We start from the raw sequence: 23,054 nt of genomic DNA on the forward strand, positions 1-23,054 counted from the left end.
AAGGTGCTTCATAGGATCATGTGACACTTAAAGTCCCCCTGTAGTCAATTGTATCCCTTAAAACTCGTCTTTGATCATCAAAATGACGTTTAAACGTTTTTGCTTTGTTTGAAAAATCTTCATGCCTTAAAATATCTTGAATGTAACTCGACACCCTTGCCTCATTTACTATACGTGGTTCTATGAATATGCAAATGAGCCCCGCCTCCACTCACTCACTCAGCTCAGAGATCCACTGGTTGACGATCACACGTTGATCTGATTGGTTACAAGGTAGTTTGTGACGTCAGAAACACCAGCGATTTCAAAGCGTGTTTTTGAGACTGTCTTTGGTTCACTGCAGTTTTAAGGAGAAAATACTCAGCAATGGAGTCGACTTATGAATTTACACATGCTTTGTCTTAAAGCACATTATAAACACCACATAGACACATAAACAACATTAAAAGCTGGATTTTCACCACAGGGGGACTTTAAGACTGGAGAAATGATTCTGAAAAATCAGCTTTGCCATCACAGCAATAAATTAGTTTAAAATAAACTTGTATATTTTAAACGTGTGTTAAAAAAAAAAAAAAGTTGTATTATTATATATTAAAATAGAAAATAGAAATTGAAAAAATATCTCACAATATTACTGTATTTTAATTAAATAAATGCAGCATTGGTGAGCATAAGAGACTAATTATAATAAAAAAAATCTTAATTATTCCAAACATTTTGACCATCAGCTCATTGTTTTGATCTGCATACTTAATGAATATATTAGTGATTATATCACTCTCTTTCTACCCTTTTAATCGAGTAGACCTTTGGAGAAGATGAGCGTGAAGAAAACCAGCTTCACCCGAATTAACTTTAAACTAAAGCACAACTGTGTGTGGCAAATGCTAGCATTATCCGAGACGAGGAGACGGCACGGGATGGCACAGAACGGGAGGGGAACACGAGCTCAAACACTGTTGTTCACGATCATCTGACTATACACTAACCACTGTGCCATTGCACATGCATTTATTACAGTAATAACAGTACAACATCATGATGTGATAAGGAAATGACAGCGCTGAAACGGTGGCTAGAAGAGCACAGTCATGTTTTTATTTTTTTTAAATTATCATTATTATTATCATTATGTTTCTTTTGTGCAACCGCTACATGACTCACATTTAAGATACCAGTAGACGAGGGAAAAAAATAATAAAGAAAACAGAAATCATAAGAATAGGCAATGTTCCATGAGTGAATCCCATACAGAAATAAAAAATAAAACACTGATATAATAACAGCAAATCTTAAATATCTCACAGCAGAATTTGACAGAAGAAAGCACAGAAAAGAAAACTCATTCAACATTAATCGTTTCACAATGTAATCATAATTTACCGTGACAAAATGTTGGATATGGTGGTTATTTTTTTAATTATTATTTTTTGTCTTTTCGCTTCCTTTTTGTTCCTTTATTTTAAAACCCAAATACAAGAATTGCATGTCACTATAGCAACATCCATAACAGATTTATGGTTAACACGCACTGTTTTGGTATAGCGTACTTCAGCGAGGAAAAAAATACATAAGAAAGGAATCATAACAGATTGAAACAATCCAATATAAAGTAATAAATAGAAAATAATCAGATTCAATTCTTGTCATTTCTTGTTCATATGAATACATAACATCTACAATTTTTTTTAAAGTTAATAAAGTCGAGCTATGGTATATAAATACATCACCAGCATGCACAATATTGTATTATCGAGAATATTGGAGCTGTAATCGTCAGAAACAGTATAATAGGCAAGTGCATTTCATGAGAATTTTGTTAAAAATAAATTAACAGAATAACAAAAAAAAAAAAAAAAACAGTAAAACAGTCTATGGTATCAGTGATAGGCTATAAACTGAGCGCAAGTGATTAGGCATTGCTTCACTGAAAAAAATGATTAGTTGAATTTAATAAAAAAATGTATCGTAAGTGGTTGCACACAATTGATTTTAGCTACATTTAAACAAATGCATTAAGTTGAACTAAAATTGATTAAGTTCAACTTAATGCATTTGTTTAAATGTAGCTAAAATCAATTGTTTGCAACCACTTGCGATAAAAAAATTGATTAAATTCAACTAATCATTTTTTTCAGTGTTTCAAATGGTCGTTTTTCTGCAAAGCATTGGGATTATGATATTTTTCAGTTGATTATTTTAATCAATAATAGCCTACTACTCTTCAGTGCATTAAAATTAAACGTCATTATTCTCGAACAGGGCCGTTTTTGATATCCACGAAATAATAATGATAATAATAACGATTTCAATCTTGGTTATTAAACCGGTTTTAGCTTTGGATTGAGAAGGCAATGCATGTAAACTGGGGAGATCAGAACTGTGTTGTTATTATTATAATTTTTTTTTGTGAGATGTGAGATGCATACTAACGACGTGTATCATAAATGGCACAGGTAACCAGTTCAAACGTAAACGACTGTCAAACATTAGTGGGTGCAATTCAGAATCCCAATAAACGTCTATCCGAGAGATAAAAACGCGCCCAGTGCAGCCGGTTTGCAAGGCGATAACATTCAAGTTTTCACTTTTTTCTTTTTCCTTAAGCCTATCCTCGATGCTTTGAAGTACTTCTTACTCACAATGTAAATTAATATAAGCAGCTCCGCTTCGTATTTCACTACAATAACAGCCACTACGCCAGTGTTTGGGTTTATCGTAACTCTTCAGCCATTTCAGAATAGACTCGACGCACCAACAAGCTGTTGTTCAGGTAAACGTCACAGAACAATAGCTACGTCTATTATTATTATTTTATTTTTTTTTATGTTTTTTTGAGGCGTACCATTCTTTTTAACTAGCATATTTCTCTAAATCGTAATTTAGTGGGAAATAAAGAAAACTGCGGCGACTATCATCAGCAAACCATCATGCCTCCATTTTGTGATTTTTTTAAAATTTTTATTTTATTTTTTATTTTATTTATTTATAGTGTGCGCACGCGTGTTTTACATTACGGCCGAGAGGAAAAGGGTCTCAAAAGATCTTCTCTTTTCTTCAATGCTTAATTGTTGGCTTCGCCTGCCTCGTCATCTTGTTGATCGCTCGTCCAGAGCGTCAGGTTGTCTCGCAGGAGTTGCATGATGAGGGTCGAGTCTTTGTAGGAGTCCTCGTTCAGGGTGTCCAATTCGGCGATGGCGTCGTCGAAAGCCGTTTTGGCGAGATGGCAGGCTTGCTCAGGTGCGTTCTGGATCTCGTAGTAGAAGACAGAGTAATTGAGCGCCAGACCCAAGCGGATGGGGTGTGTAGGCTGCATGTGCTCTTTGCTGATCTCATGGGCTTCGCTGTAGGACTTCTCAGAAGACTCGACCACTCCTGCTTTCTTCTCGCCGGTGGCCACCTCCGCCAGATAACGGTAGTAATCGCCCTTCATCTTCAGGTAAAACACTTTGCTCTCGTGCTGGACGTCTCCGCAGTTCTTGATCAGGAAGTTGTCGAGGAGGTTGAGCACGTCTTGGCACACGGTCTCCAGCTCCTTCTCGATCTTCTCACGGTAAGCGCGAACCATCTCGATCTTCTTCTCGTTGCCGTCCGCCGAGGTCTTCTGCTCGATGCTGGAGATTACGCGCCAGGACGAGCGCCGAGCGCCGACCACGTTCTTGTAGGCCACGGAGAGCAGGTTCCTCTCCTCGTTGGAAAGGGCCTCGTTCAGCTCCGTTACCTTGAATGAAGATAGAGAGGAGGTGAAGTTATTTAACCGTTCTTTAAAACAGGTTTTGCAATCAAAGCGGCCAAGTGATGCATGCTCTTTATGAATAAAATAACATTTACATTTACAGTCAAACCAAAGTTTATTCAGACACCTTCAACATTTCTCACATTATCATTCGCTAAAATGGTGATAAAATATGACCAGAACTCAGTTGATATTTGACTGGTTTTGTCCGTCCTTCTGTTAGACTGTCTCACACATGAATTATGTTGAATATCTGTCAGATGTTAAATTTAACTAAACAATTAGATAATACCAGTTTAGCTCAACCAATCACCAAGCAATGCTTCATTGTGTTCAGTCTGTGTGTAAAAAGAGCATTAGCAATTAAAGACAAAACACTGAAGAAAACATGATCAGGTCAAAGTGTCTGAATCATTTTTGGTCCCAAATTTGTATAAATTTTACTGGTAGTCACTGTATGAAGAATTTTTGGGTATAATATGTCACAGTTTACTTTATTTTGCTCTCCTCACATAAATGAACTATAGTGTCCTGCACACACTAGTAAAAAAAAAAAAAGAAGAAGATATCTGGGCCCGTATCCCTAAAGAATTTTTGTGCAAAAAGTGGCTCCTAGCGGCCAAATTCTAAGAAAATTCTCAGAGTCATGACGTTTTCTTAGAATTTCCCCTAAAAGTGACACGAAAATCCCAGTTAATATAAAAGCTATTCCTCAAGATTCCTAGCGCTTAAAAGGGCTCCTAAGGCGAGATCTGCTAAGAGCAGGGAAGAGGACTTTTAGTGGCTTAGGAGTTCCCCTAAGCAGCTGCACAAAATGGCCAACAGAGGAGGCAGGAGAGATGTCCTTTTTTCTCCATTTTCTGTGTTTGTAGGATATTTGTTAACAAGCCTTCATAAATAGACCAGCCAGCAATCACAGACATTGATAAAAGCTGAGCCGTGTTACCCTCGTTAAGACCACACTGAGTTGTAACGTTGCAATTTCTACTTCATTAAGGACAGCCCCTTGAGATAGGCCATCTTGTTTTCAATGGGGTCCATATGGGAGTGAAAGTACAAAATATGCCAGCTAGGATATTAATATGAGCAAATAAGACACAAATCATTATTTGAACAGGGTGTTAATGAGCTTAAGTTTTCACATATTTTAGATTCTAATGTTAGGCTATAACCCCTACAGCTTACTATTCATTTTCCAGATATTTTCTTGAATGTGAAATATTATTTACAATTACAGTCTGCATAAGATTAGAGTGTATAATTATGTTTATTGATTTGAGGGTACATCCTTTTTGCTCATTATCACCAAAAGTTCATTTTCATCAAACTTGTAGGATCAACCAATCACGGCTTTTGAAATGATGACTCATACCTAGCAACGGGGTCAACCACACCTCCTCACTAAGATAGGATTTTCCATCCATTCCTTGCTCAGAGTTCACTGAAAATGTTTTGGAATCACTTCTAAGCTAAAACTCCTGGCAAGGAATTTTTAGGTTAAGTTAGGAGCTCTCTGAGAGGATTCTCAGAATCTTTAGGGATACGGGCCCTGGTGTCTGAATAATTTTTGGTTTGACTGTACACTACTCTTTGTCTCTTTTGCTCACCGAGGCTGCATTGATCAAAAATGCAGAGAAAATTGTGAAATATTATTACAATTTAAATTAACTGGTTTTTTATATATTGTAAAGTGTAATTTATTCCTGTGATCAAAGCTGAATTTTCAGCATCATTACTCCAGTCTTCAGTGTCACATGATCCTTCAGGAATCACTCTAATATGAGGATTTGATGCTCAAAAAAACATTTATGATTATTATTAGTGTTGAAAACAGTTTCATTGCTGCTTAATATTTTTTTTGGAAACCGTGGAACAATAGGGGTAATTCAAAGTAATGAGTAAGTGATGCTGAAAATTCAGCTTTGATCACAGGAGTAAATTACACTTTACTATATTTTCACCTAGAAAACAGTCATTTTTAATTGTAATATTTCACAACATCACTGAATGACTTATTCCAAACGTCTGACCAGTAGTGTACTTTATCCAAAGCATTTTATCCTGCATTGCATTAATTTGATCAGTTCATGCATAACCCACTTGACTTTAGAATTATTTCTATTATTCTAAATATCAATTGTATTCACCATTCTCTGATTTGTTCAATGGCTTTAAATTGAGGTGCAAAGTGTTGTCCTATTTTCTGAAATTAACTCATTTTCTTTATCATCTTGTACTCCAGGAAAACCTGCGGTATTGCAGTATGCATTTTGATGACGTCTGCTTTAAACATTGCTGGCAAAACTAAAAGCACATGTGATGGATTTTTTAATTAATCATAACTAACATTTATTTTTCTTGCAGGAACAACATTCGAACTTAAATGTTTCAAAATTCTTTGGCAAAAACATGTGACTTTGGTTGTGTGAGTGTAAAAAAATAACAAAAATGGAAAATGAAACTAGACAAGATGTCTAGGTTTCAAAACTTGTGATTATGAAGTAATCACAAAAACAGAGTTTGCTTCTACCTAGTAACAGGAGGGTTTGTCTATGAAGAACCAATCAAATTGTAGGGAAATGATGTAATGTATCGTGCTCCTATTCTATAAAAACTGTTGTATTCGTGTTAGCTGGTGGGATTCTCTCTGAAATTTGTCTGAGATTCTCCGGCCGTGCTTCTTCTTGGGGGATTCTCTGAGAACTACTCGAGAACTCTCCCAGCCGTGATTAAAGCATTTAGAGGACATTTGCTGAAGTCTGTCTGGTTATTATTGCTGCGCAGCAAGTTAGTTAGGGGAACAAGTTAGAGATAGAGGACATAGCCGCGGGAACATATTTTACCAGGGGGGTGCTGGGGGCGGGGCTTGATATTGCGGGGCGGTGCTATGGTAGAGTTTTTTTTAAACAAAATCCTAATATTAAAAAGATGAACATTCAAATTAATGAGTACAGAGTTATGAGAACGCTCAGAATTCAAGATATATTTTAAAAAGCACAGCACACAAATCTGCATATTACCTTATGATACTCACTCAGGAGTGCCGGTTCACACAGAAACATCTTTCAAAGTGAAAACGCAAGACGCCAAATGCGGGCAGTGGAACGGGGGGAAAACGCAAGGTCTCGAGGCACGTTTTAGTTGAACTTATTTTAACTTGAGTGCTGCGTTTTGAGAACGCTGTGTCATGCGCGAGACGCGAGCACAACAGTTAAACATGGCTAGTGCGTTCGTTCACACTGAAAAACAATGGAAAAGTAACAGAGTGGAATGGTTGACGTTCTGTGTGAACAGCCCCTAATGCCGACGAATGCTTTAATCAATACATCTATATTTAGTTTTTTCACATGCAAGAGTGTCAAATCAGTTCTGAGATGCTGGTCCTCAACCAGTGTCACGTCACTCACTCCATGCGAGATCGGCTTATTGCCTTTTGATCATTTCTTTTAGAGTCATAAAACCCTATCCGACAACATATAAAAACGAAATAATCTTTAGAGTCATTTTATAAAGGTTGAAGGTGTTCTTAAAAAACAGGTTGAAAAACAAAAAGTTATTTAAAAGTCATGTCATCTTAAATTACAATGTAGTGAAACAGCTGTGTTAATTTAAACACCTCTAGTTCCCGCGGCCATGATAGAGGACGTCAGCTGTAGACGAAACCCAGAGAAACTAACACCGACTGTAGACGTTCGGGGACGTCGATTGTAGACGAGACCCAGGTAAGACTTAAGTCAGGTGCGAAATAGAGGAAAATCTACCACACACACTAACCAAACGTTTACGCCTTCAACCTTATTTAGTGACAGAGCTGTTTATGCAGCACTAGGGCATTAGTGTCACTCATAATCCTGCTTCACTTGCATGGGTCACTAATGAAAACCAAAAGGGCGACGATTGTCTTTACACACAAATCTGTGTCAAATTCAGCCATGTCCATTAAATTTGAATTAGTGCTAATCGTGATTAATTGCATCCCAAATAAAAGTGTGTGTTTACAAAATATATGCGTGTGTACTGTTATAAGTTATAATTATTTTGTATATATAAATACACAAATATGCATGTATATATTTAAGGTTTTTTTTATTTATATACAGTACCAGTCAAAAGTTTGGAAACACTACTATTTTTAATGCTTTTGAAAGAAGTCTCTTATGCTCATCAAGCCTGCAGTTAAAAACAAAAAAACAACAAAAAAAACAGTAATATTATGAAATATTATTACAATTTAAAATAATGGTTCTCTTTTTTAATATACTTTAAAATGTAATTTATTTTTGTGATGCAAAGCTGAATTTTCATCAGCAAGTACTCCAGTCTTTGGTGTCTTATGATCCTTCAGAAATCATTCTAATATGCTGATTTATGATCAATGTTGGAAACAGTTGTGCTGCTTAATATTTTTTTATAACCTGAGATACTTTTTTCAGGATTATTTGATGAATAAAAAGTTAAAAAGAACTGTATTTATTTAGAATAGAAATCTTTTGTAACAATATACACTACCGTTCAAAAGTTTGGGAACAATAACTTTTTTTTTTTTAAGAAATTAGTACTTTAATTCAACAAGAATGCGTTAAATTGATAAAAGGTGATGGTAACGATTTATATTGTTAGAAATGTTTTTATTTTGAATAAATGCTGTTTTTATGAATAAATGCTGTTAACGTTTTACTCATCAATGAATCCTGAAAAAAGTATTCCAAAAAAATATATTAAACAGCACAACTGTTTCCATCATTGATAATAACTGAGTATCAAATCAGCATATTAGAATGATTTCTGAAGGATCACCAAAGACTGGAGTACTTGCTGATGAAAATTCAGCTTTGCATCACAAAAATAAATTACATTTTAAAGTATATTAAAAAAGAGAACCATTATTTTAAATTGTAATAATATTTCATAATATTACTGTTTTTTTTTGTTTTTTGTTTGTTTTTAACTGCAGGCTTGATGAGCATAAGAGACTTCTTGCAAAAGCATTAAAAATAGTAGTGTTTCCAAACTTTTGACTGGTACTGTATAAAATATTAATATTTATATATAATATAAATTATGTATATATATATATATATATATATATATATATACATACATGCAAATATTTCTTAAATACATACATGCATATGTACACACACATATATTATGTAAACACACTTTTATTTTGGATGTGATTATTCGTTGCTCAGGACTAATTTGTGCAGAATTACGGCAGAGAGGGTTGTATTGTAAATGGTAGTTCACAATGTCCTTTTGTGAGTCATGAACAGTTCAAGTAAGCTTCAGCGTGGTGATTTGCCAGATGTCTATTTATGGACATGGCTTCTTCATTGTTCGTTTTCAGCATGTGTAGTAAATCTATTCATAGAAGACTGGCAGAGTTTCAAACGAACGGCATGCCACTTGCTTTTGTGTAAAAACATCGCAAGCTGAATTCCTGTTTTGTCGTTTACAGAGCAACATAGTGAAGAGTGAGCCTACACATTCTTTACAAAAAATTGTCCGAATAAACGCATCGCAGGGATGCTTTGATTCAACAGCCTGACAGTGGGCGGATGAGCTGGAGACTAAAGAAAGATCTCTCCCGCTTCTCTTCTACTACCTTTCAGATGCAATTCCCTGCGTCCTTCGGAGAGGCTCCATGGTTTTTGCTGTATCATTAGTCATCCAAAAACACACAACCACACTGCATTCAGTGCATCCTTCTGAAATTTAAAGGAGTAGTTCACTTTTGACTCTCCCCCATGTCATCCAAGATGTCCATGTCTGTCTTTCTTCAGTGAAAAGAAATTAAGGTTTTTGAGGAAAACATTCCAGGATTTTTCTCCATATAGTGACTTCAATGGGGTCCAACGGGTTGAAGGTCCAAATGTGACTTTCAGTGCAGCTTCAAAGTATCGACACGATCCAGCCCGAGGAATAAGAGTCTTATCTAGACAAACCAGCGGACATTTTTTTTATTTTTTATTATATACTTTTTAACCACAAATGCCCGCCTTGTACTATCTCTGAGATGCATTACATCATTATGTTGGAAAGGTGACACGTGACATCGTTAAACATCCATGATATGCACACGTAAGGACCATTTTAAACAATAAACTGACACAAATGCATATAAATATGTGTCATTCAACATACAATAACTTTGAACGGTCCTCCTACTCCAAACTTGTAAACACTGGGTTGGTACTTCTGACTACGTCACATTTCTAAACATAATATTACGCCTGGCGCATCTCAGAGATAGTACAAGATGGGCATTTGTGGTTAAAAAGTATATAATTGTAATTTTTTTAAGAAAATGACTGATCGTTTCGTTAGATAAGACCCTTATTTCTCGACTGGGATCGTGTCGAGACTTTGAATCTGCACTGAAACTCACATTTGGACCTTCAAGCCGTTGGTTGCCATTGAAGTCCATTATATGGAGAAAAATCCTGGAATGTTTTCCTCAAAAACCTTAAATTATTTTCGACTGAAGAAAGAAAGACATGGACATCTTGGATGACATCGGGGTGAGTCAATTATCAGGAAATTTCTATTTGAAAGTGAACTACTCCTTTAATACAGAGAGTGGCTCTTGATAACCTGAGCGCTCATCAGCGAAGCTGTAGGTTTGATAATGAGTTTAATCGGAAAACAAAACAAATGATTTCAATGACATGCAGTTCTGTTAGAGCAGGGATTCTGACAACATATTATTTTTTTTGTCAACCGCTTGAGCTAAAATATGTACTTAATACCCCAAGATTTTAAATTATTTATTAATTACAGAAAAATAACCTTTGCAAAAGATGGCTCAAACTGTTAGCAAATCTGGCCCTTCATTTTTTGTATTTTTTGTATAAGCTTCTTGTTTTGATTTGATCACTAAATCAATAATAATAATTATCAATTAATTAAAATAATTTTTTATTAAAATTTTTACCTAATTCATTAGCTTTTCATAGACTCACAAACCCCGGTTCAACATGGACAAAACTCCATTTTAAAAAGGACATTTAACACGTTTACATTAAAGAGACACGTTTGAATAAATGACACAACTGATTCATTTTAGTTAACAATTGGTGGTTTAAAAAAAAAAGAACTAAAGGAATCGGTGTTGGAATTAGAACCAGATTCATTTAATCCTGTCTGACTCCTACATGCACTGTAAAAAATATATTTATAACTAAAACCAATATTATTAGAGTATGTTTTATGAGAAAATACTAAAGTCTTTCTACTTCACAGTTTAATTCAATATGTTACTTACTGCTTCTTTGTAATTGTTAAGTGTAGCTGCACGTTTAATATCTGACCCTGGACCATAAACCAGTCACATGGGTCAATTTTTTTAAATTGAGATTTATACATCATATGAAAGCTGAATAAATAACCATTGATGTGTGGTTTGTTAGGATAGGACAATATTTGGCCGAGATACAACTATAGAAAATCTGGAATCTGAGGGTGCAAAAAAATCGAATTTTGCTGCATTCACTCACAAAAATATATATTTTTTATATATTTACGGAAAATATCTTCATGGAACATGATCTTTACTTAATATTGCTTCCATTTCAAGCACAACAGCCATTAAACAACCTGAGACTGAAAGAGACAGTTGCTGAATCATTGTGTAACTCATAAACTGGTATTGCAGTCATAGTTATGTTTGCGTACGGTACCATTTACAAACTGCCTTTAACCTCTTCCACGCATAACGTCCCATCCAGACAGCGGGGGGGAAGTAAAGAGCCGTTTCCATAGAAACAGGGTAATCGTCTTTGTTTGGACGCAATCGACTATCTCTGCTGCTGCCGTGGCAACAGCAATGATGTCCACGCTTCTTGCGTGTGTGTGTGTGTGTGTGTGTGTGTATGTGCGAGATTGCATGTGTTTGTGTGTCTGTAATGCGTGTGTGAGCGTGTGGGTGGATGAGACATGCTGTTGTACGTGGATATATACTCATAATAACCTGTCAGGAAAATCTACTGTTAATCAAGCAGTGCATGTGTAGAGATCATATATGATCACCAAAATTACATATTTAAAAGTTTTTTCCTTGAAAAGAAATTTCTTCATGCCTTAAAATATCTTGAATGTAACTCGTCACCCTTGCCTCATTAAGTATGCGTGGTTCTATGAAAATGCAAATGAGCCCCGCCTCCACTCACTCACTCAGCTCAGAGATCCACTGGTTGACGATCACACGTTGATCTGATTGGTTACAAGGTAGTTTGTGACGTCAGAAACACCAGCGATTTCAAAGCGTGTTTTTGAGACTGTCTTTGGTTCACTGCAGTTTTAAGGAGAAAATACACAAACTTTTGAAAGTGGGTTTCAATGCGCAACTTTTTGAAAAACACACCGTTATCATCTTCATGTAAACTAAAAACCTGTGAACTTGTGAAAACGGTGACGTCATGTGTATCACGTGTTCACTCTAGGCACAGTGTTTCTTTACAAAGTCACATCACCATCTACTGGCCTGGCATGAATAATACTGTTTTTTTTTTTTTATTGTTTTTGTGGATTCGTGTGAACAAGGATCATTTTGACAACGTTGTCATCAGTACGCAAAAAAAATTCAAAGGACAAACATTTCCGCTTTTAGTACATCGTTGTGGTGTAAATGCACCCTAAGTTTCAACCTTAAGTAGATGTCACATTATGGAAGCAAAATAGGTTGCGAGTGTTACATGTTGACTTTAAAGAGTTAAAAGTAAAAAATCTGATCTACTCGCCTTTATGATTTCCATATGATGTTATCAGTCAATTATGTCCAAGTCAAATCTGGCACCTTCACCTTCAAGAATGTTTTTTTTTTTTTTTTACCTGCAGCTGGAAAACAAGGTACTTTTTATGTCCTTTTTGAAGACGAACACACTGTGCTACATTACACTTTATGTGTTCTACGGAAAAACATAAAATCATACCGGTTTCAAACACGAGTCAGTATCTTAGGGGGCCAAAAGACTTCAAAACAAACACAATGCTGTATGATTTATGATGGGTGAAATGGTTTTAAATAGAAGGCAAACACCAAACTACTTTATTTCAATGCCTTGTTACTTCAGTGGCATGAGATCTTAACTCTATAAATCATACACAATCTAGCGCGAGCATGGTAAAGCACTTGATTGTTTGTCCTCATTAGATACAGATGTATTGAGCAGTATTGCACAACAGTGCAGTGATACAGCTCTTGTTGTGTGCTAATTCTGTCCAGGCTTTGTGGTCACTGTAATCCATGGTTTGGGTTTCATCATAAGACTCCAATGAAGCCGCCAGCTATTGCAGCAAATGTTCGGCGACTTTTAACCCAAGTTGTAGATTATGATCAAGAGAAAGGGTGAAGAAAGAGAAAAGGACTTGATATGGCAAGAAGTAAGAAAGACAGGTTGGCACACTAACAGCTACACCCTTAAAAAGTGTTGAAAGTTTTTTGGTTCCCCAACGAACCTTTCAGTGAACATTCTTAAAGGGGTGGTATAATGCCCTTTTCACTAGATGTAAAATTAGTCTGTGTGTGTAAGAGTGTGTGTGTGAAGTTTTAGCTGAAAATACCCCACAGATATTTTTATATAGCATGTTAAAATTGTCACTTTTTGAGGGTGAGCAAAAACACACCGTTTTGTGTCTGTTCCTTTAAATGCAAATGAGCTGCTGCTCCCAGCACAGGGGGCGGAGCTTCAACAGCTTGTGTCCTTTTACCTCACACACACATGCACTGAAAATTTCAAAAACGTTTAGCCGGAGTCAGACAATGATGGAGAGACTCAAGAAGAAGTGACAACATGTAGAAGCAACAGGACATTTCTGAATGGTTAGTTGATGAATTTATGAAGCTGATGTGTAGTTATCTTCTAGTCATTGATTAGCATATTCTGTCTTGATAATCTATAAATCGTGTTCAGGGGGCGGGGTTTATGTAAATTCTAGGGTTGGTGATGTCACTAACCCGGGAGGAATGTGGTGTAGTCTCTACCAGCCGTTTGTTGTAGTTCTTAAAAAGCGATTTCTTTAAAAGCAAATATCTCCCTTAGTTTTGAACTTTGAGTTGTAACTTTGCAGATGTTGTTTATGCTCAAACAGCAACATTACACACTAACTAAAGTTAGACAAGTGAAATCATAATCAACCACCCCTTTAAAGTATCGGTTAAGCAATTATTTTCACAAAAAATAGCTGATGATCATGGCCGATTATATCCTGTCAATCAAAAGGGGGCAAAAAAATATGTCAGACTGCAACTCATACTGTGTGAGAAGAAAATGTCTTGTGTTGAATTTAGGGCCGTTGAGTTAACGCGTCAATAACGCTTTAACGGTTAAAAAATTGTGATGTTAAAGAGGCTCTATTTGACCCTATGAATCATCCGTAGTTCAAGCCAGGGTTGCTGTTTTCCCAACTTCAGACATTATTTGTAGCACCTCCCATCCAATAATCGCGAAGAGCTTTTTGCTGGTAACTTCTGATAAGAAACAAAGTCTCAGCTTTCAAATTCTGTCCATTACATCACAAAATTTAATAAATAGCATTTTAATGCACTTAAATGTGACGTGACAGATCGCTGTAGTGCCTCAGTTCAAGCAGAGTCTTTTCTTCCACTTTAATACAAGTTATAACATGAAAACGCATGCATGAACATCAAAAGGTTTGTTGAAAGATACTGAACAACTTGTTGAAATGTCTCATGTAATCCCTCATCAGTGTTTCAACCACGGAAAGACGTCAATAAAACAGCTTGTGAACAATATATCACTTAATGTTACATTTGCCTCAGCAAAGTTCTCCGATGTTCAATTCGTTAGTTAGCTATAAAAACACTAAAGGAGATTATTAACTATGAATTATATATGTATGTTTGAATAAATTTGTCATGAATACAAGTGTTTATGAAAATACCTAATGTGCAACGGAGTTGTATACAAACATTATTATATCTGAAATTAAATAGCATGTGAATATAATAGTTTGGGCTCTTTTGTTGATTTTAACCTCTAATATTATAGTAATGCACCAAATGAGAGGGTTTCCTGTATAGTTTACAGCATTAGTTGGGAAAGTGTTTTGTTTCCTTAAAAAAACTATAAAAAAACTATTGGTATCTGTAACGGTCACCAGCTGGAGTGCCCTTGAGAACACACTCCACAACACACTATTGTCATTCCCTACATCTCTACATCTACATGTACATCTCCCATAATTCTCTGCCTGGACTCATTAGCACTCATTGTTTTCACCTGTGTCTCGTTATCATTGTTTAGCTCACTCGATATAAGCCTGGTTTTCTCATTCATTATCTGCAAAGTCTTGTTTAGTGTTACACTGCAATTCCAAGCATTCTCCCTGGTATCATGTCTCTTGGTTTTTGGATTTCTTGCCTGTTCCGTGGATTACTCTTTTGCCCGTGTTCCCTGCCTTGTTGTGTTTGTTTGTACGGACTGCCTGCCTGTGTTTGACCTTGCCTTAGGGATGGGCAAATGAAGCCTCATGAAGCACTGAGGCTTTCCCGTGAATGTTTCGTAAAAGATTTGAAACATCAAGAGTGTCGAAAACAGCGCCATCTTGTGGCAGGTCAAATTTATAGCAGCCATGTTTATGAGCAGCCGAGTGCGCAGCGCCGTTGTTTTATCCATTAAGCACAAATAAAAGCCTGACAACGCTAAATATTCAGTTTTCTGATAATATAATTCACATATTAAAGTGTGGCAATAAATTAAATGTAACAATTATATTAATACTAATTATAAAAATACCAACAGAGTTGCTGGTCTAATTATTTTATGGTTTCTATGCTGTTTATGTGTCAGAATATATGAGCATGTAACATAGGCTATAGGCTTATTTATAAATAAATAAAAAATAGTAAATGGACTTAAACTTGCAAAAACCTGTAGAGTAGTGGTCTGGGTTCAAACATTCCGGCACGCAAAGTGAAGCATTCACGTGACTGGAAAGAAAGGCTTCGTTTTTCGTTAATCACGTGTTTCTCTGAAAACAATACGCGCTCCGGCACGAGCTTCATGAGAAATTGCGCTGCGTACTCGATACGCGCTTTGAAGCTTCAGTGTCAAATGTAACATCACTAGTTTGTATGGACTGCCTGTACTTTGGATTACGTCTTTGGATTACCCTGTTCAATAAATACTGCATTTGGATCCTCAACCTTCGTGTCTCAGAGCATTTTGTGACAGTTTATTCTGAATAATCGGCTCTAATAAAACTGGCTGAATAATCGGTATCGGTGGAGAAATTTAGTATCGGTGCTTTTCTAGTGAAAGCGGCGCAGAAAGCAGAAGAAGAATGCATGCATGCTGGATGGGAAGGGATGATGCGGATGTTGTAAGGGCGGAAGAGGGGGATTCTTGCTTAAAGTAGCTCATTGTTCTTATATAACCATAGAGTGATTGCAGATGTTTTTTTACTGTTTTTGCAGCTGCAGCAGGCTTCTAAAAATAAACCGCATAAAAGCTTTATGACTGTACTGTTATGAAAAAAACATGAGTTGCTGCCTTCAAGCCACGTCTATGGTAATGCCCGATGAAAGACGGTGGATCACATGCACATGCATGACGGATAACTCACAGCATTAGCACACAGAACTTTCACAATCCTTTAAAAAAGACTCCGCCTCTGAAATTACTTTCCTTTTCGCCCATACCCTCGTTTTCTACCAAACTCCATTCTGGTGCGTAAAGGCACACGCTGTGTAACACAAACGGTCCACTCGTAAATATTTAAATGTGAGAAGCTCAATATGGTGATTGTAGTTCGCCTAATGCCAGGTTCAGACTACATATTATTTTTTGTCTTAAAATAGTCATGTGTGGAATCTGTGAAAAACACCTGAAGACATCTTTTTAGACAAGCTTTTAATTAACAATTTGGTTTGGCGTTTATTAAACTTATATGGTATTTGTACAGCTGTTATTGTATTTGTTTTGATATTATTATTTTTTACTGTAAAGCACTTTGTGACTCTTCTTTGTTTGTGAAAAGTGCTATATAAATAAACTTTACTTACTTACTGTGTCAGATTGTGCTATTTTGACTCCTAAATTCATGTCTGAAACAAGTCAGACTACACTTTTTTTTCCCGACCAATCATGGCTTGCCATCTTTAAAGGAACACTTCGACTTTTTGGGACTTTATCTTATTCCCCGTATCCCCCAGAGTTAGATAAGTCCACACATACCCTTCTCATCTCCGTGCGTGCCGTAACTCTGTCTGACGCACCCACCGCTAGCCTAGCTTAGCACAAAGACTGGAGGTAAATGGCTCCAGCTAGCATACTGCTCCCAATAAGTGACAAAATAACGCCAACATTTATGTTGTGATTTGTATAGTCACAGCGTGTACAAATAACAAGGTCACATGACACAGCCATCTTCTAACCGTATACACACTGGGAACTATATTCTCAGAAGGCGAAGCGCTACTTCTGCGGAGTGATTTACTGCTGGAACTAGCGACTGACTTCCGAAAACAAGAGCGTAAACAAACAATGTTTGTCAGATTTTCAAAGACAGTGTGCCTCCCTTTTGACACCACAAACCTCTTCTTCAACCCCAATTTTTACTACTTTACAATAGCGATCAGTGAGCGGTTTGTTCGCGCATTAATAATAACGGACTCTCGTCTCGTGCGCCTAATGTGCGACTCCTGTGTGTCACTGTAATCACTTTACCTTGATTACAATCGTAATCCATCAAAACTTTACTAGCGTGACACTGGTTTGCTTTATCCAACCGAGAGATGTTGTTAGCGTATCTCATGCTCATGCAGCGCCACCGCTCAGTCTGTTTCACAGCACGATGACTGACTGTTTTAAATCGAATGCATTCGCTTACTGGATCCTTGGACTGAAAACTTTCCAGGAGTTTACGGTTTAAAATGATCTGACTGAAAACAGAGGAGTGAAAACATAAGAATGGCTCTTGTCCAACCAGCTTTTTTTCGTTTTTTAAAGTATTGTTCCCGCTCTAATGTATTGACTTAAATTATTAAAGGGATACTTCACCGATTAGCATTAAGCTTTGTATCAGTAGAAACCCGGTAGTATTCTCGAGTGACCGTGCTTCCCTCCCTCATGTCCCCCTGAGACCAGAGATTTCTGTATTGTGTGTCTGGAAAAAAAACTCTAATGACGCAAAAATCATAATTTATCATCATCAGAGGCTCTTGTGTCCAGAGGCGAGAGACTCCAGCCAGTAGGAGGAGCTCGTTACGCATGTGTTCAACCCGCCCATAGGGGGATCTCACGATAAAACGCCGTCTTTTCAGTTTCGAGTCGACTAGTAGCCTAGCTGTATCATTTCTCCCGACACTGCCCTCTGTAACCGGTGGGCGTGGCTTGGGAGTGTCCTCGTAGGGCAGCGAAGCAAGTGCATTCTGGGAGTTGTTGTCTTTCATCCACATGAGCCAAAAATACATTTTCTGGCTTTTCTCAGTCTAGAAGGCACCAACTTCTAAAATAATTTCACATTTCTACTACATAAATGACCCAATTTAAATACACATTCATCTTTCCAGCGGTGAAATATCCCTTTAGTCATTAATTGATTTAATGTTTTTTACTGCTCTGCATTCCTCCTCTGACATGATCTGGCGCCACACACTTTGAAAACCCACAAACCTTTCTTCCATTGCATACACCATCGACTTTCTTTCGTTTCGCCATGTTTTAAAGCAGTGAACGGAGGAGCTTCAGTGCTCTTATTGGTCAACGTCACAGATGTGAGGAAATTAAACATGCTAGTCTTTCTGTTGGGACATTGTGAAGCGTTGATGTCGTTTATCGTCCACAATGACACGTTATACGAGATAAAACGGCCAATTCTTACATTCCGACGGCCATTGTTGTTTACAAATCACCACAACACCCTATATCCAACGGATCATACTAAAATCGTGCTGATATCATGTAGTCTGAACTCGGCTTACAGTTAAAATATTTAAGTTACCCTGCAGTCATTAATTTCATCCCTTAAAACTCATCTTTGATCACCAAAATTACATATTTAAATGTTTTTCCTTGAAAAAAACATTTCTTCATGCCTTAAAATAGCTTGAATGTAACTCGACACCCTTGCTTCATTTAGTATGCGTGGTTCTATGAATATGCAAATGAGCCCCGCCTCCACTCACTCACTCAGCTCAGAGATCCACTGGTTGACAATCACACGTTGATCTGATTGGTTACAAGGTAGTTTGTGACCAGCGATTTCAAAGCGTGTTTTTGAGACTGTCTTTGGTTCACTGCAGTTTTAAGGAGAAAATACTCAGCGATGGAGTCGACTTATGAATTTACACATTGTTTGTCTTAAAGCATATTAAAAACACCACATAGACATATTAACAACATTAAAAACTTGATTTTCACCACATGGGGACGTTATATACGTAAAATATTTTATAAACGAATGCAAACTGAATCAGCTTATTGGCATTTGTCATTTCAATTTTGAATGGTTTAAAAAAAAAAAAAAAGTACAACCACTTTCTCAAATTCTATGATTTATGAAAGCAGAACACTTTTTTATTTCCGCTGAATAAATGTAATTGGTCTAAGATATGGTTAATCCAAGGGTTCAACGCTGAAACTGACAGATTGTGCACAACATGTCAGAACAAATGCACTATATAATTTGTAAAAAAGCAACACGAATAAGCATGCTTACATTAAAACACACCTGACATGTAGATAAACAGTCCTCATAATGGTGTCAAAAATCGCAAGTAATAAATGTTCAATACTACAATAGTAGTCTGAGAGCTGTGGTAAAAGTTATTATCATCATCATCATGAGAAGAAGTAACAGTGGATCATCAGCAACGGAACTGATTATTGTGTGTTTGTTTTGCACCACGTTAATCTCAGGCTCATCATCTGATTTTTCTGCTGGAGTTTATTAGGATTATTGCAAGGGTTTCTTCGTCCCATAGTGAGAAGAAGACCTGGATAAACACACACCCCTGAGCTGCACTGGGACCAGAGATCTTTCCGGTCAGCTGACGAGTAAATCAATACATGGACATATCAGTCCATCCTCCAGTGTGTGTGTGTGTGTGTGTGTGTGTCTCAAAGAGAGACGATGCAGAGTGAACAAGCACACTGGATGGCACCAAATAAGTATGGAGCTTAACTTATGAATATTTAAGATTTGGGAGACTCCTGAGAGGGAACATGCCATTAATGCCCAGTCAGAATTATTTATTAGTTTAGAGCACATCAAAGCAAACAGTTTAGGAAGATGTTGAGGGAACTAATCATTACATGATATTTGAAATTCACCAATTTGTCAAGCTCATTGTCTCCGAACGAAAACTGTTTAGTAGAACCATTACGTGAACCGCACTAATGGCAGATTGGTGTATCAGAAGCCCTGTGCAATACATCCCTTATCACCCCCCCCTCAGAAACACTCATCTGCCCAGCGGATGTCGAGAGATAGTGCAATTACACAATGATGAGGCGTTTTTCAGTAATGGACAGCATCCAGTCTTAGAGAGCTAAAAGGAATGATGCACTTTTCTTTTCATTAAATGGCTGCAAGTTTATCAGCTCCAACCAAAACTGGACATGCAATGATTTGCAAATCAATAGCCACATTTTTTTAAACAAATGCTGTAGGCAATCTACACCTAAATGTTATTACATTATGTTAGGTTACACTATATTTGGTAACACTTTATTTTACAGTGTCCTTGTTACATATGTTACATGTACTTCCCATAGTAATAACAGTAAATTATGCATAATTACACCCTCAACCAAACCCTAATCCTATAGTAAGTAGTTGCTTAATATTACTCAGTACTTAAATATATAATTACACTGTAACAACGACACCTTAAAATAAAGTGTAACCCTTTATTTTAAGGTGATGTTGTTACGTTGTACTCAAATAAGTTCTGAGTAATGCTGATTAACCACATGTACGAGTTACGGTTAGGGTTTGGTGGTTTAGGTTTAGTTACTTGTAATTATGCATAATTGACTGTTATTACAATAGTAAGTACATGTAACTATGTCACCTTAAAATAAAGTGTCATTTCATTACTTTTTAGATGTTATGAAAATAGCATATATATTCCTCCTGTAAGATGACTTGTGCAAATGGAAGCTTGCTTACGCCACCGAATAAAAAATAAGTCACAATTCTGACTTTTTTTTTCCACAATTAGAGCTTATATCATGCAATTCTGCAAAAAATAAATAAAAAATGTATTCAGTGGCGGAAATTTAACATTTTTATCTCATAATAAATTACCGATTGTTAATTTCGTAGTAAAAACACATTGCATATTTGGAGGACTCGTGACAAAATAAATCATTGTAATTTTTTGTATGATAAATATCTGCATTTTAAAACGGGCAATAATGTATATCGTCCATTTAAAAATGGATTTATTTCCATTCAATTATTAAATTGATAACTGATTTCATTTTCTGTGTCACTCCTAGTGCTCCATATATATTGACATTTTATGTAAAGATGTTTCACAACGATTCTGAACCGTTTTATTTTGATTACTTTCATTATTTTATTTTATTTTATTTTAGCTGTGGTGTCTAAAGTGTTTTACAAACGTTGCACTGATACACGTGAATTAGGTGTGACCTCCAAAACTTCCATGACAGGAGATTGTGATTTTTAAAACACTGGTTGAGTTTTTAAAACCACAAATCTCAGGGTTATCTAGTTCTTCCTTGCAATACGATCCAATCAACTTTCAGTGCAAACCTACGCCCTTGATGAAGAGAGAGAGAGAGAGAGAGAGAGAGGTTGGTGGTAACTTGTACCCTATTGGATGGAGGCTGATGGATGGATGAAATGCTGCATTATGGGCACTGCACCTTGGCACACGTTGCGACACGCCTAGTGAGAGCGAACCTGCAAAGCCTGAGAATATGAATGTGCGAAAACCAAATGTAAATCGATGTGAGACAGAAGTCAGTGCTGCACGATAACAGCTTCTGAGACAAAAGAGAGGAGCGCTGGATCATCTGCATCCTACACCAGCATAATATAACACATATGAATCACAAACCTCTTTAATAATGCATGCTTTCAGAGAAATTCTGCACTGAATCGGCATTCACTGGATGCATAGGCTATATCATTAATGTCTCTGGATTTGTAAGCTAAACTGGTATAATTCTGGCCATGCATGTGCTGTACTGAAGTGTCTATCTGATGTCCAGTTCGTTCGGATCTTTGAAAGGCACCGCCCAGAAATCTGGATTCACACTCAACGCTGCATTATCCTCATGCATTATTATACTCTGTTTTAATGAATGACAGGCAGTGACACACAATATTCCCAAATAAGCCTCGTCATGATTACAGCAGGACTGTGACCTGTCAGTCGGTCCGGATCAACTTATATGGGCCTTTAGACTAAAGAACGTGCGCGCGCTCACTCGAATCGATTATGTCATCAATATAAAAACGTTGAAAAGATTCATAAAAAGAAGAAAGAAAGAACGCGCGCGCGCTCACGCGAAAATCAGTGGAATTTCCAGTGGCAATGCGACGAATGCATTATTATATATCACTGTACGATCCGCACGATATTGTGAGACAGTTCACTTCGCGTGATTATAACTATGTGAATAGCCAAATTATAAATTAATATGCACTTACCGATTTCATGGCAGAAGCCATATCGTCATATCTCTCAGCCTGCTCGGCCAGCCGGGCTTTCTGGACCAGCTGCTCGCGGTCGACCATGTTTAAATCGCGCTTGATTCGGGTGATATGGGTGTATTTAGTGAATATGCCGTGGGACGCGCGCGAGCTCCTCTTGCCGCTGCAGCTGCTCTCTCTCTCTCTCTCTCTCTCTGAGCGCGTGCCGATGCAACACGCCCCTCCCCCTCCTTACCCTTTCACTGGGTTGCGTCATCAGTTGTGAGGGGGGTGCAGTGACGTCAGGATCATGAGGGGTCTCGCGCGACACTGACTCGATCGAAAATTATTACTAAATGTAAGTGATATTGAAGTAATTGTTTTCTTTGTAAACAGCATCCTGAAACTGTTGTGCATATTTGTAAAATTTATTGCAAAACGTAACTATATTATTAGTCCCAGAATAATGATAATAATAATGTTTTTATTTTTATTTGATGTTTGATTTTGCCTCGCCGCTTAACTTTATTCGTTTTTATGTAAATCTGTTATGATAGCGTACATGTTTGCACTGTTAAAGATTCTTTAGGGGGGGGGGGGGGGGTTAATGAGAGAACATATTCAATCATATGTTTTGACGAACTTAGTCTGGACTGAGGGTCTCTGGAGTATGGTTGTA

At 37.0% G+C, this 23,054-nt stretch overlaps 1 protein-coding gene across 1 annotated transcript; it reads right to left on the bottom strand.

Moving 5' to 3' along the window:
• Nucleotides 1-1,079: 1,079 nt before the first annotated feature.
• Nucleotides 1,080-22,604, bottom strand: ywhag1 (3-monooxygenase/tryptophan 5-monooxygenase activation protein, gamma polypeptide 1). Its single transcript, XM_084113981.1, has 2 exons — nt 22,394-22,604; nt 1,080-3,724 (listed from the first exon to the last, which is right to left on the bottom strand). Exons 1-2 carry the CDS (start codon nt 22,478-22,480, stop codon nt 3,068-3,070), a joined length of 744 nt encoding a protein of 247 aa, XP_083970107.1. The 5' UTR covers nt 22,481-22,604; the 3' UTR covers nt 1,080-3,067.
• Between the last annotated feature and the right edge of the window lie 450 nt (nt 22,605-23,054).

This window comes from Abramis brama, assembly GCF_963993115.1.
Source record: "Abramis brama genome assembly, chromosome: 5".
In the NCBI taxonomy this organism is placed as follows: domain Eukaryota; kingdom Metazoa; phylum Chordata; class Actinopteri; order Cypriniformes; family Leuciscidae; genus Abramis; species Abramis brama.